The sequence below is a fragment of the Strix uralensis genome, chromosome Z, assembly GCF_047716275.1.
Source record: "Strix uralensis isolate ZFMK-TIS-50842 chromosome Z, bStrUra1, whole genome shotgun sequence".
Classification (NCBI taxonomy): domain Eukaryota; kingdom Metazoa; phylum Chordata; class Aves; order Strigiformes; family Strigidae; genus Strix; species Strix uralensis.
Genome location: NC_134012.1, coordinates 98095507 through 98110168, shown reverse-complemented (window position 1 = coordinate 98110168; position 14662 = coordinate 98095507). Strand labels below are relative to the sequence as shown.

Below are 14662 nucleotides of genomic sequence, written 5' to 3'. Positions count from 1 at the left end.
GTTTTGAGACTTGTGTGCTGGATATGTTTTTTTTTCTGAAGGTTGTCACATTCACTGTCTGTCAGGGCTGGGGCTGGTACACCTTCAAAGCACCCTAGGTGTTCAGGTTGTGTGAGTTGCCTCCCCTGGAAGGAAGCCTACAGAGCATATCCTTGTTCAGCCTTTATTTCAGTGCTCGCTCAGTACCAAGACAGCTGTGGGAGAAGAACACTCCAAGGAAGGCTGGCATGAGAACAAGTACTTGTGATTAGCCATCAACTCAGACCACATAGGGCTGGAAGAGTATCTACTCTGTAATATATTGCGCAGTTTCTTTATTGGGATTTTTCAGCTGACTGACCACAATAGACAGCGTCAGGCTTTTCTGGGTGCCGAGGACCCCAGTGAGGCTGAAACTTGGCTTGCACATTCACTAAATGCACAGAAGTAATCCCAAAATAGGGGTGCTGATTCTAACTCTAAATACACCAACTCTTTGAATAGACCTAAAGCCAAGCAAACCCTGGCTTGGAAGAGGAATGTCCAGACATGGAGATACTGGGAAGCAAGCCTGTGTGCCCATAAGTGCTGAAATGGCTTTTTATCTTCTAACTTCCCTTGCCTGGTTGTCTTCCAAGTGGTGCTGGAGATTTTGGCCTCTTCCCAGGCACCTGTGGAGGAGCCTGGTCTCCTCCTGGGCCCCTATAGAAGTGCCTGACCTCCCTACAGACCGTGATAAATCAGCTGTGCCAGCTTCTCAGAGCAGTGTTGTCCACACAGCTCCTGCCATCCCTCTTGAGGGTGCCCCACAGGGAGAGAGAGAGAACAAATGCCTTAATAAGATAACTGCATTAATAAGACAGAATAAGAAGAGGAATACAGATAGCAAGTAAATCTTACATCCCTTCAGAATCTAGGCAGCCTGCTTTTGGGCAGAGTCTGACAGAGCTCCCCCTTTTTGGTCTTCCAAGCCTGTGGGAATACAAGGGAAGATTGAAAACATGCTGAAGTGACTTGTTGCTGGGGTGTCAAAAACCACATATATCATACTAACTGTTGTTTAGCTTTGTCTGCTTGACGTGTAGAGCGTCCTCATTTAGATAACATCAGCCTGGGAGAGGCACCTTATTGAAAATCCTTGAGATTCCTGCCCTGCTGTGGGAAAGATCAAAGCACAGTGGAAAACTACACATGCGAAAATCCTGGATATATACAGACGGAAGCAGCAGATTTGAGATCTTTTCTTTCTTCTCTTTCTGGTTAGCAAGGACTGAGGTCCACGGTGCCTGCATCCCTGCTTGCATGCCTCTGCCCGGGTGCTGCTGCAGAGATCCCCTGGGTCACAAGGTAACAAGAATAAATTTAGTTTGCATTTCATCCATGCATTTCAACATTGTGGTTGTTCCTGCAGAGAAGGTTGTTCCTTGCAAGAAGACATCTCTATTCCTAAATTATGTTCACGCAAGAACAACTGCTTGCTGCACTTCCAGATACAGGCAGGGCCAGGCAGGTGCTATATCGGCTGGTACCAAGCAGGAGCTGCCTGCAGATCCTGTTACCAAAAGCTGGCTGAGCTCATCCTGTGGCCAAGGGGCTTGTGCAACACAGCACAGCCTTGCGCCTGCTGTGAGGATCACTGACTCCTCAACATGCAACAGGCTCCTGGTCATGATCAATGTATCCCCTGCCTTGAGCCATGTACAGTTTACCTTTCCCACAGATATTGTAAATTACAGATTATGTTAATAACATATGGGCTTCTCAAGCCCTAAGTACAAGGTCCAATAGAGTGCACACTGCCTGTTCAAGATCATTAACTCCTCGACTAAGATGTCTTTTGCAAGGTGGGCCTGAGCTCTGTGGGGGCTCATCCGTCTGGGAACTGGGACTTCTGCTGCCACCGGTGCTTGGGTTTGGCTCCAGCTGCAGCTCCCTGGGGATGGCTGGGTGCCCGGCCAGGGATCAGAAGGGGCAGTGGTGCCTGGCCCCCCCGGGCTGAGCCAGCAGCCCTGCTGAGGCTGGAGGAGCCTCAGGCACTACAGGACTGGCTGCCCTGCTCCAACCGCCCCTCCAGGTCCTGCTACAGTGCAGGCAGAAACAAACTCACACTCCCCATCCTCAATAGTAGGGGCTTGGCTTCTTACACCACATTCCCCCCCAGGTCCTCACAGGGCACCCTGGCCTCCTCCTGGCTTCCCTATAGAGAAGCCTGGCCTCCCCCCAGGTCCTCATAGGATATCCTGGTCTCCTCCCAAGCCCCTACAGAGAAGTCCGGCGTCCCCCCGGGTCCTCATAGTGGACTCTGGCCTCCTCCCAGGCCCCCTATAGAGAAGACCGGCCTCCCCCCAGGTCCTCATAGCGGACCCTGGCCTCCTCCCAGGCCCCCTATAGAGAAGCCCGGCCTCCCCCCGGGTCCTCATAGGGGACCCTGGCCTCCTCCTAGCCCCCTACAGAGGAGCCCAGCCTCTCCCCAGGTCCTCATAGGGCACCCTGGCCTCCTCCCAGGCCCCTACAGAGAAGCCCGGCCTCCCCGCAGGTCCCTTATAAGGGATCCTGGCCTCCTCTCAGCCCCCCGCTGAGGACCCTGCCCTCCCCACAGCTCCCCACAGGGCGGCCCGGCCTCCTCCCAGACCCCTGCGCACTCGGTATGTCCCTCCGTCCCTCCCGTCCCTGCCGCGCTGCTGATTGGCCGAGAGCGCCGGGGGGGCGGGGCAAACCCGCCTCTTCCGCCGCCACCGCTCCGAGCCGCCCAGGCAGCGCCGTGGCGGGCGGGGGCCATGGCCGAGGCCGTGAGGGGCCCCCGCAAGGCCCGCGCCAAGAGCAGACCCAAGGTAGGGGGGACCGGGACCGGGGGGGTGGCGGCGGCGCGGGGGAGAGCCTGAGGGTGTCGGTCCGCCGTCCCGGGGCGGGGGCCTCGGCCCAGCGGCGGGTCCGTCACCGTCGCCTCCCGCTTGTGGCAGCTGTGGCAGCAGTGAGGTGGGTTTAGAGCGGCGGGGGGGTGTGAGGAGTGTTACTGCATACCGTGGGGCTTTGGTCAAGGTGTTTGGCTGCTGTTTGAGTTTACTCCTTTTTCTATTTTTTTTTTTTTGTTGTTTTTTAAAGCGGCCGAAGGGGGGGCTGCTCTCGGCCGTGTTTATGTATCCGTGTTCGTCCTCGGGGGCGGGTGTGTGGTCCTGAATATCTGCGCTTTTCTGTAGCGCTCTAAGAAGATTTAGATCATTCCTGCGCTATAAAAGAATGTAAAACAGGTTTTTATTCTTACAACATGTGGCTTTCTCAAATAACTCTGCACAGCGAGGCAGCTGGAGCTGCCTCAGCGGTGAAGCTGTAGAGCAATTGGACTTAACAGCGCTTAGCAGTGTTCTAGTATAGTGTGGAATGACAGTCTTGCTACATCTCATATGTATAGGTTTGGCTTTGAAATACTGAAATAGTTGGTGCTACTGTTGTTAAGTATTAAAACCCCCCCAGGTTTTAATCCCGTTGTGTGTTCCTTGTTCATGGTGTTAGTACCAACAGCTTTCTGAACACTTTATTTTCCTTGCAGCTGTGCTACATGGAATTTCAGTTGTTTGTGGAAATGATCTGAACTGAAATACCTTGCCCCAGAGTTGAGTCAAAATGGAAATGTTTGCTTTAATTGCTTCACCTCTACATGTTGTAAACTGTACCAGATAGAGCAAGGGCATTGAAATCATGGCTGTCAAAGCTCTCCGAAGATAAATTAATGAATCGATTGACTACAGTTCTGTAAAGTAAGGGTTAGATCTAAATGTTAACTGTGGCTGTGATTCCTGAGCTCGGGGGAAGAGCAATCCCAGGGGAGTAAGTGCATCATTGTTTTTGTTTTGATTCAGCCCCAGAGCATGTGCAAGGCGGTCAGATTGTAAGACTGCTGGTTTAAGAGAATCAGTTCCCTGCAGGAAGGTGGTGAGTCACCAGTGATGATGGTAGGTCATTAATGACATGTGTACAGTGACTCCAGTGGCTGCTGTCTTTGGCCGTCCCTTCCAGGTGTAATTCACTGTGAAACAATTCACTGGTGATGTCATGTGGACATCCAGAATCCTTCAGTGTTACACATGACCCATTCCTGATATTTTTGTTGCTATTATTATGCTCAGCTCTGTTAATAGGCAGGGGTGTTTGAGGATGCAGTTTGGGGCCCTGTCATGTTAAGGAGTTTGCCATTCCCATCCCTCAGAAATGGCCATAATCCTTTGAAAAGCTGAGATTTTTGAGAGCTGGGAGAAAGGCTGGCTCAGCTGCGGAGCTGCCAAGTAGTGGAATGGAGCCCAGGGCTTTCTGAAAACACTAGCCCCAAAGTTAAGCTTGTCTAGCACCGGTAACACCAGACTGATTCGAACACAGTGAGGTCGCAAAGCCAGTGAACCTGGAACTGGTGAAGATGAGGCTGTGTCTCAGTGGGTAGCACTCGGTTACTGCAAGAGATGTTTATTGAAAAATATTAGGTGACCTTGGAGACTGAGGCGTTTTTCACTGGTGTGCTAGGAGAGGTGAATGTTAGGCACAGGGCAAGGCTAACAAGCAGGCATCATGTTTGACTTCAAGGCTAAACCCTCAGAAGAGAGAACAGCAGGTTTTGCTTTCAAGTTAATTCAGAACACGATTTCTCTTGTCCTTTCTCAGATGAAATCCCTGTTAATGATTATGGCATTTTTTGCCTTGGAAAGTGAGAACTGAAAGGCACTTCATAAATTTTAAAAGAAACTCTTTTATCTAACAGTAGCGTTTGGGAGGAATACAGGATGCTAGTGAAAGATAAAGGGAGTTTCTCCCGTATGAGGACTGCAGGAGGGAGCTCGGAGATTGTGGAGGAGAAAGGAACATCATGTGTTTGTAAAGTATGTGGATCAGAACACTGCTAAAAATATGATCTAGTGATACAGAATTCTGTGGAATTTACTGACTTAGAGTTAATTGTCAGGATTATTGTCATATTATAAACAATAATAAATCCTAGTTTAAAGAATTGCTGATCTATTTTTAACCTCTCACCTGTAGCTTTAGCTAGCTTTGGGGTGTGTCAGAAGTGTTTTGTGATCAGAAGTGTTTACAGGTTTTTAATATACTGGAAAAGACAGTCTGAAAGCAAAGGCAGTGTATTGCCATTTTATAAAGAAGCTGTGAGCATATGTTTGAGGTAGAAATAGGCTTGAGATCGAGGTTAGCTAAGGCCTTGATTTGAGCTGTTTTCGTGTATGCCTTCTCATAAGGCAAAGTCATGTCAAATGTTTCGTGAAAGTATATGTGATTCTGTCAGCAAGTTTTCAAGAGTACCATGTTTTCCCCAATTGTGGAGGAATATTGAAAGCTAGTTTCAGCTCTGTTCTTTGTTATATTATCTGGGTCATTGAAAACTGGAGCGCTGTAACCTAACTTTTGTCAGTTTTGCTCCAAATAAACTGGTAGGTAAACACAAATAATTTACAAATTGGCAAAACACTTTGCCAATTTTCTGTTTTACAAACTGGCAAACAATTTACAAGTTGACAAAATCTTTGTTGATTTCTTGTGCATCATAATTATTTGGGAAGGAGGCTAATCTACACCTTAGACTAGGTTTCTAGGAACTATTCGCCCCCAAACTGATCGTAATTTAAAAGTGGGCAATTGATTAACAGTTTTAATGTCACTGCTAAGTTTTTCTAACAGCCCTAGTGTGTAATGCCTATTGAAAATAAGTATTTCAGTAATTGTACAGATGTTGTGATGATTTTAGAATGTAATTAGGGGGTGCATTCCAGACTTTATTTATTCTGAAATTACTTTTTGGAAATATTTTTCCATTCATTAAAATATTTCTGTAGAACTTAAGACTAATCACAAAGTAACCTTTTTTTTTAATATGGTGAAATCTAGTGACTCTCCTTAGGGGTCCAGGTCCTGTTGTTTTGATTCTTTTATATGTTAATGAAACATTCTGTCCTGTGATATTTATAGCTTTTTACATAGAAATGTTGAAAGATTGTCTGTTTTCTTGGTCAGTTCTTGAACATTGATAGACAGTCTTCAAAGGGCAGCTAAAGATGAAGGATATGTTTGTTACATTTGTGTTTACCTTTAGTATTATGAAAAATAATGTGTTAAAAGGGGCTTTGGAGTTGTAATGTTGACAAATACTAGATTTGGTTATAGTGGGATTTGGGATGCAAGGAGGAGAGATTCGCTTGATAGTGACACTGTTAATTTTTTTTTTTCCTAGGAAAAAAAGAAAAGAAGTAGTGAGGAGTCCCAGATACAAGAGTCTGATGATGTCTTCCTCCCTCCTGTAACAGAAGTGTCTTCTCAAACCAGTAAAGTGCAAGTGGAACGTCCTGGAGAATTTACAGAAATTCAGCTCAGTGATGAAGTAAAGGATGGAAAAACTATAAATGATGTGTGTGACACCCCCCAGAGTAATTTATCTTCACAAAATGAAGGATCTTTGGCAGCAACTCTAGAGCCTCCCACAGATGCAGAAGAGTTCAAAGCTGATCCTTCCCATGAGGAATGTGGGGGGAATGTTGAGAAGAGTGGAAGAAGCAAGTCAGACAAACCTCACCGCCCTGTGGAGGCGGTTGCTAGCGGATCAGGAACCTCTGATTTATTGAGTAGTACTTTTCATTCCAGTGCTGTTGTCTCTCAGACAGTAGTGGGTTTTGTAGAGGGCAAAGGAACTGAAAACATACAAGATGTTAAAAATCCTCTTGTCTGTTCTTCAGAGAAGCTTCCTCTTAGCATCTCGCAGCTCCCTGAGAAATCCAAAACACGTATTCAGCGTTCGGAGTTGAAACCAGTTTATCCAGACTTGTCAGCTGAATTGTCTTATGAGAGACCAACCATAATAGCAGTTAAACCACTGTTGCACAATGAAAGACTGTATCCAGAGCTCCCAACTGAACCAGAACTGGTGCCATTTACCAGAGAACAGCTGAAAATTTTTGAGCCATGCTCATGGCTGGAGAATGTTGACTCCTATGCAGAGGAATTCGAAAGTGTTGCTCATCAGGACAGGCACGAATTTTATGAACTGCTCCTGAACTACATGCGCTGCAGGAAACAGCTCTTGCTGGCTGAGGCAGAGCTGCAGGCTATGACAACAGACTGCCAAAATGTTAAGGGGAGATTATGGACTTTTAAAGAAGAGCAGAAAACTGTGCAGGTGCTGTTGCTGAAGCTACTTTTGAACTCAAACATTTTCGTGTGATTCCAGACATCAATTTTACTTGCTGTCAAGTTTATCGTATTTAAGCTGTTTTTTTTTTTTTTTTTAAGAGGTGATGCCTTTGCTTTCTGTCTCTCTGCTGACGCCCAGTACTTCAGGGTATCATCCTGTTGAGATTTAAGACAGTTTATTCTTCGATTTTTAAACTCTGATGAGTGCAGGGTAGTGAGATCTCTGTTACTGGTCTCTTTTGGAGTGAGACTTGTGTGTAGTCAGTCAGAATAAGCCTGTGTACCACCACTTCTGCCTGTAGTGTTAGGTGAAGTTTGTGCTACAGTACTTGAGGTAGATGTAGGGGATACATGGTGGAGAAGGACTTCAGAATGACTGTAGTGGTGATGTCCCATCTGTCCTGCTCCTGTAGTGACAGTTTTCATTGACATCATTGCTGACTGTCCTGCTGTCAGGTGGCAGCTGCAGAGGAGCTTGAGTCAGGTTTGTGGGTGACCCTGTTGCTCAAAACAGCAGGAGTGTCCATCCACTTCCAGTAACTGTTGCTCCATAAGTGTAGCTGGGGTTTTAGCTCCTTCCAGGGTGGTCAAGGTACTCTGTAGCATTTCTGTCTGCAAACCAGAGGGGTTTGAGGAGCTCTTCGGGGCACACATCAGAATCTCCAGATTCATTCTGTGTCACTTGTCTTTGGATCTAGACAGTGGTAGCAAATGAAGTTGTTCCGGCACTCTGATCCTGTTTATAGCCAACATGTCATCAGAATTACCCAGGGGTGCTAAATACCTACATATGTGGTAGCTTTTACTGTTGTTTCTGTGAGTGCAGTGCCTCTCCTGGGCAGTTCCTGAGAGTTGACACAGTGAGAGGCATCCACTGAAGAGATTTGAGTATTTTCCTTTTTGCTAGGGAATAACACTGAACTTCACTGGATGCTGAGTTTTGTGTTGATCACTTTCTACACAGAAAGCAATTTTGGTTTCACTCTTGCATCCCCACTGGGCATTGTATAGTTGGCTAAGCTCGCTGCTGGCTTTATTCTATCCTGATTCACTATTTATTATATGTCCAGAATAACTGTTATCTTTATAGCAATGTAAAATTCTTATTCTACTGACTTAAACACAGGGATACTTTCAAGCTACGCTTCCAAAGCGCTGGCTCTGAACCACGTGCAAAAGAATAACAGTAATGTTATGTATTATGGTTTTCTTCTGCTGAAGAATTAGAGGTAGGACAGAGGAAGACTGGCCCTCAGCTTACTTCCAGTTTGGGGAAAAGTTAGAGTGAAGTTAATTTCTGAAAAATTTAAACATGCAATGGGGAATTGCTACAAATATTCAGTTCTGGGAATTTAAAAAAATATTTATCTTTTAGCTTTATTTATGGAACTCTGTAAACTGAGAAGCAGGTGCACTCACTGGGAGTAGAGACGCCTGGTTTTGTTCACATCTGTCAGTGATACAGACAAGTCACTTCATGTCTGTTTCTCAGTGTGAGTTAGGGTTTATGGAGTAATTTTTTTTCAAATGTCAGCAATATGACTCTTAAGTAATCAGGAGCTCTAAAAAGTATGTAGGATATTCCCCAATGATTGTATTTTCCACTTGTGAAGTGTCCCCTTTTATGAAAGCTTTGAAATCTGTTGAGGAGAGGGTTACGTCAAGGTTAATTTCTGTAAGCACACTTGACCCAACAAAATGACAAAGTCGCTTACATAAAATAATTGCTTTCTTTTCAGGGTGTCTGTGCAGATCAGTGCAAAGTGACAGGCCACCATCGCTACCAGACAGTGGAGCTGAACGAAAGTGTGCTGGGGGAACTGAAAAAGCTGTTTGAAGCCAAAGCAGAGCACGTGCATCAGACCCTGGTGCTGCACTCGTACACTTCGGTGTTGTCCCGGTTGCAGGTGGAGTCCTATGTCTACAGGTTGCTCAGCAGCTCATCCCTGCTGAGATCGGTGGCTCTTCAGCAACAAGAACAAGGTGTGTTGCTGGTCTGGACTGTTCCCCATGCTGTTCAGGGTGCCCAGCGCCTTGTTTGCCTGCAGTTTAGGAGTCCTGTGGTGGAATTTGTATACTGAAGTGTTTCTCCTCTGATACTGAAACCTGCTGATCTTACATAGGGATCAGTGAAACGTTTTTCTCACAGGAAAAACTCCCAATTCTCTTACCTAATTCACCTGGAGAGTGGAAGCTGAATGCAGGAGTGCCACCTTCTGTCTAAGCTGCATACTGCCGCTGATGACTGTAGAGGAACACCGGGTGGGAGGGGACAGACTCCAATGCTTTGTTGTCAAAGGCAGCGTATAGTACAGTCCCTTTTCCAGATTGATTATGCACAATTCTGAAATAAACTGGATATTTTTCCTGCTTGACTTCCTCTTGGGAGGCTGTTTGGGAGGCCATCTTGCAGCTCTAATACTTAGAAATCTTTTTGGTTTTCATCCTAGGTGTATTACTTATTTGGATTTGTGCCAATATAATCATTTAGCTAAAAGTATTCTTTCTCCCTCCTGCCCCAGATATTTATCCTTCTTAGTCCTCCTCTGTTTGACCTCACCTCCCAGATAGTTTATATGCGTAGTAAATAGTGGTTCTTACAAAGTTTAGTTGAGGAAAGGCCTTTTGTGAGAGTAACCATCATATATTCTTCTTGTAATTAGTGTCCAGTGCTTAATAATAAGATTAAATAAAGTACTGTAAATAAATGTTCTTTTCTGTCAGATGCAGCAAGCAGTTGTGTTGAGATATGTTTTCTATATAGCCTCAAAACCACTGTTTATGCTGCTATTCTGAGAGCTGCTCATTGAAGCTGCTTAATCCTGTTTTTAAATTACAGTTTCAAAGCAGTCAGAAAGTCTTTCTTCAGACTTGGGCCACTTGAAGGAATGTATCAGCGTCCTTTTCAGTTTCACTCGCAGAATTATCGAAGATCCTCAGTTTCAGAATGACCTTCTGATGTGGCTGCAGAGACTGGTGAGGGAGTAAGCATGGATATAGCTGTTTGATCCAACACACAGGATGAATTCTGGAGTAATTTCTGAAAGTGTTACTATTTCTCTTGCTGTCCCATGTGTGATGATTTTTTTGGGGATTTGTTATACTTGAACAGAATCTGTTAGTCAATCTTAAGAATGAATTCCTTTGTCTGATGAAGTCAGTGAAGGTCAGCAGCATTAATGAGGTCTGGCACCTGAGCAGCCAACACTGCTCAAAGTGGACTTAATACTCATTATACTTTTAATTATTTTGAAAGTAAAACTATTCAGACTTGTCAGTTTTGAGAAACTTCTCTTCTTACTGATTTCTAAATAAATTAGTTTTTAATGCAGTGTTAAAGTAATTAATTTTTCTACACCAGAAAAATGGTTTGTGGCTTATAAGCCAAGCAAGCAGACTTTTAAATATTGTTCTTCTGTAACTTGCTCTGAAAATTGAGGTTTGTTAGAAAGCATGGGAAGATAAATGAAAAAAAGGTATTACTCTAGTTAGCAAGACTATAAAGGAATGAACCTTGAAATTGTTCACAGGATTCCAATGTACTTCGCTTTAGGTGTCAGTGTTGCAAAGAATTGGCTGTCCAGGTGACCATCTCTTCCTCTTCAACCACATCCTTCGGTGTCCAGCTGGGATCAGCAAATGGGCTTGTCCGTTCATTCAGGTGTGAATGTTTAATTCTTTGTTGTCAGGAAGTTGGAGTGGAAGTGGAGTGGGTGGGTAGGAGAGTGTCTTGTGCCTAGTCAATTCCTTGTAACTCACACCATGTTTCCAGGTGTGTGGAATCATGGTGACAGTGAGGGGTTTGTCCAAGAATGTATTTACCCATGTTAGCCTAACTATGAGCAGGTTAACAGGGAAACAGATTCTCATTCTTGGCTAGAGAGACTCCATGAAAGGGCGTCAAGGACTTGCGGTGCCCCTCAGGTGGCCTCATGCAGCAGCAGGTTTTGGGAGTGCTCTCCAAGAATGGAAAGAATATTTGGATTTGAAGCAGCAACTGTATATGAGGCAAGTGAGATTAGAGGCAGCTCTCTGATGTATAAGGGATGAGGAAGAGCAGATTTTTGTATCCTGCATGTTGAAATGGGACTGGTTTTCCTGGAAAGTCTATTAGTTAGGTAATTTCAGGAGAAAGGGGAAGTGTTCACTTTGTGAACAGAGGGAGTGCAGATATCCAAAGGCACGAGGGGGTTCTTGCAAATAACATTTTTGCTCTTCCAGCAGGGCAAAGATGTGGGAAATCTAGTCATAGGGAAAGGATTGCAGTTACAGTAACAGGGGAAAGGGTACGAATGAAATAAAAAGAATAGAATTGTAGAATTATTTAGGTTGTAAAAGACCCTTAGGATCATCGAGTCCAACCATTAACATAACATTATAGGCTCCTGACTTCCCCTGTGCTCAACATAACCAATTTCCCCTGGTGCCCAGAAGTATGTGTGAAGCAAAGAGAGGAGTTGTCTTTTTTTTGTGGAGCTTTTGATGATGTTGTTTTTTTTCCTCCCTTAATTTCTGTAAGTACTTTTTTTGGAGAACTCCCAATATTTTGCCATAGCAATACTTCTTCCAGGGTCTGGGTGCTGTCTTTTATGAATACTTTTTAGTCTGAACAAAAAGACAGTGAAAAATGTGAAATTCAGAATTTGAATTTCTCTGATAAAACTAGTTTGCCCTTTGTTTTACTTAGATTTTTTTTTTTTTTGCATTTAATTTCAGATCAAAGTCTTGGATAACCCATCGGGTGTCTTTCATTTCATGCAATCTCTTGCCTTGCTTATGTCTCCTGTCAAGTAAGTATGAATATGATTTTATAAATATGTTCTGATTATTTAAGAGTACAAAACATGACCCATGATTTAGTTGTAAATCTCTGAAAGTTCATTGCAGGCAAAGTCATAAAAGCAGGCACAAATAAGAGACTCACAGTTTAATTCAAACACTTTTTACTCATTCATCTTAAAATACAGCCTTGGTAGTACATTCTCCTACTGTGCACAGTATGATGCAGCTTGCTTTCAGCTGTCAAATAGCTTGTGAAGACTGACATACCTGTGTGTTTTGTAACTGTGGCTTCTGAAATAGAGTTCTTACCTTACACGATGGCCTGTTCATTATACTGTCTCTGCAACAGAAGCCCTTGAATAAAGGTTTTGCTAAGTTTGTGTAAATGCTGGCTGGGCTTCTTTCTTTATTTTTTCATCCTTTTTTTTTATCTAGAAGGAAGACATGGTGCTTGGAGAAGCTAGTTAATGAGATCAGTCAGTAGTGAAAACTGTTACCTTCTTCAGATGAAATACATAACTTGCTTCCCCCCCCCCCAAATTTTAATGTCAAAGAATCAAACTGCTTGTATTTAGGGTTGTCATTGTGATCTTGATAGTCTGACGCTGAGTTACATGGGAGAACTGATTATTGGAGTCTGTTATTTTAAAGGGCTTTGTTTTCACACTTTCTGTCTAGGGCTGCCTGGAAAACCAAGTGTATCCTGAGGGAGTGCATATTGCCAGTGCATTTTGATGCTTGTGTTTTGAATGAGGGCTAAATTAAGATGTCTAGAGTGATGCTCTCAACTGTAGGTACAGGAATGCAGAGCCTCCACAATGGCTCTTCTTACTGCGAGAGGAGCTTTGTCTGTCACAGCTGCTGCATATCGGAAGAAAGTTTGAATTCTGAATTGGGTTTATGAAATTAGCATGTTTAAAACACACGTTTCATTTGCATTACATTCATATTATCAGAGCGTAAGTTCAGGGAGGTCAGGAGGGTGGTATTATGCCAGGGTTTTGTGGCACAATGTGCAGAGTTCTGCCAGTGCATTTAAAGTTGGAAGGAAGTTGGATGTTACGGTTTTAACTTTTTATTAAGCTTTCTGCACCTTTGTTTAACTTGCTGGTATGTCTGAACAACTAAGGAATTATACGGTATAGAATCTGAAAACTAGTACCCCAGACTGAAGGTGGTCTGGACCTGGCTTGATTTGAGGCAACTCTTTCCTGGAAGTTCTTTAGCTGTCATAGCTCAGTGTACGTAGGACCAGTCTTACTAACGTTGATGTGGTGTCCAGCTAATGCAGCTATCAAAGGTGTATAGTGGAGCTGGCCTGCACTCATCCTGTTGATGACTCATCAGGTGATAGCCTTAAATGGTTGTTGTAGCGTACCTCTTCTGAGATACGGTATCCTTACTTTTTTTTACGTGTTTTTCTTACACATGGGCAAGAATAGTGTTATTTCTTGCATATTTCAGTGTGCTTGCTATACATGGCTGGTAGTCATTTACATTGTTCAGAATATTGCTTGGAAGATCATTTACTGAATACAGCAGATCAGTACAAGTCTTGGAGGATATCAGGTTATCATAGAATCATTTAGAATCATAGAATCACTGAGGTTGGAAAAGACCTTTGAGACTGAGTCCAACCGTTAACCCAGCACTGCCAAGTCTACCACTAAACCACATCCCCAAGCACCACATCTAGGCATCTTTTAAACCCCTCCAGGGATGGTGACTCCACCCCTGCCCTGGGCAGCCTGTTCCAATGCTTGACAACCCTTTTGGTGAAGAAATTTTTCCTAATATCCAATCTAAACCTCCCCTGGAGCAACTTGAGGCCATTTCCTCTTGTCCTGTCACTTGTTACCTGGGAGACTCATCCCCAGCTCTCTGCACCCTCCTTTCAGGGCGATGAGGTCTCCCCTCAGCCTCCTCTTCTCCAGACTAAACCCCCCCAGTTCCCTCAGCCGCTCCCCATCAGACCTGTGCTCCAGACCTTGCACCAGCTCTGTTGCCCTTCTCTGGACACGCTTCAGCCCCTCAATGTTTTTCTTGTAGTGAGGGGTCCAAAACTGAACCCAGTGTTCGAGGTGCTGCCTCACCAGTGCCGAGTCCAGGGGTAAGATCCCTTCCCTGTCCCTGCTGGCCACGCTATTGCTGATACAAGCCAGGATGCCATTGGTCTTCTTGGCCACCTGGGCACACTGCTGGCTCATGTTCAGCAGGCTGTTGACCAGCACCCCCAGGCCTTTTTCTGCCAGCCAGCTTTATGACATACTTGTTAATGTTTTGATCTTGTATCTGTTTTTTTAATATCTTTTCTTAACTAAAAGGTTAAGAGAATTCAGAATTTTTAATTTTCTAATTTTTTGTAAACTTGATTTTTCACTTTAAATCAGGAATCGGGTGGACTTCATGTGCCATATGAAACCAAGTGAAAGGAAAAGTTCCTCTTCATCTGGCAAAGAATCTGGAAACTGGACCTTGGTAGATGAAGGAGGAGAAGAGGTACAGCAAATGACTACTTTTTTTTTCTTTATGCTTTTGCTAAAGCTTATAGTACTGATTTTTGTGAAATGGAGGAAGAAAAGCTGACTTGGTCAGTTAAAAAGCATAATTCAGAACTTAGATCAATGTTGTTCTTCTTTTATCTCTGGCATAACTGTAGATAGTGGAGCTTCCAGGAATGAGTATTAACAGATAGAATTTAAATGTTTGAGTTATTGCATGC

General features: G+C 44.1%; 1 protein-coding gene across 5 annotated transcripts in view; it reads left to right on the top strand.

Annotated features, from left to right (window-relative positions):
* Positions 1-2711: 2711 nt before the first annotated feature.
* EPG5 (ectopic P-granules 5 autophagy tethering factor) overlaps positions 2712-14662 on the top strand; it is a 68649-nt gene continuing 56698 nt past the window's right edge. For 4 of the 5 annotated variants that reach the window (XM_074855188.1, XM_074855187.1, XM_074855189.1 and 1 more), the window contains exons 1-7: positions 2712-2810; positions 6206-7144; positions 8898-9141; positions 9998-10134; positions 10712-10819; positions 11875-11948; positions 14331-14439. In XM_074855188.1, coding sequence (XP_074711289.1) covers positions 2757-2810; positions 6206-7144; positions 8898-9141; positions 9998-10134; positions 10712-10819; positions 11875-11948; positions 14331-14439 — 1665 coding nt within the window. In that variant the 5' untranslated portion in view covers positions 2712-2756. Of the gene's footprint in view, positions 2811-6205; positions 7145-8897; positions 9142-9997; positions 10135-10711; positions 10822-11874; positions 11949-14330; positions 14440-14662 lie in introns of those variants that run through there. The other variant, XM_074855191.1, reaches the window with a different exon arrangement.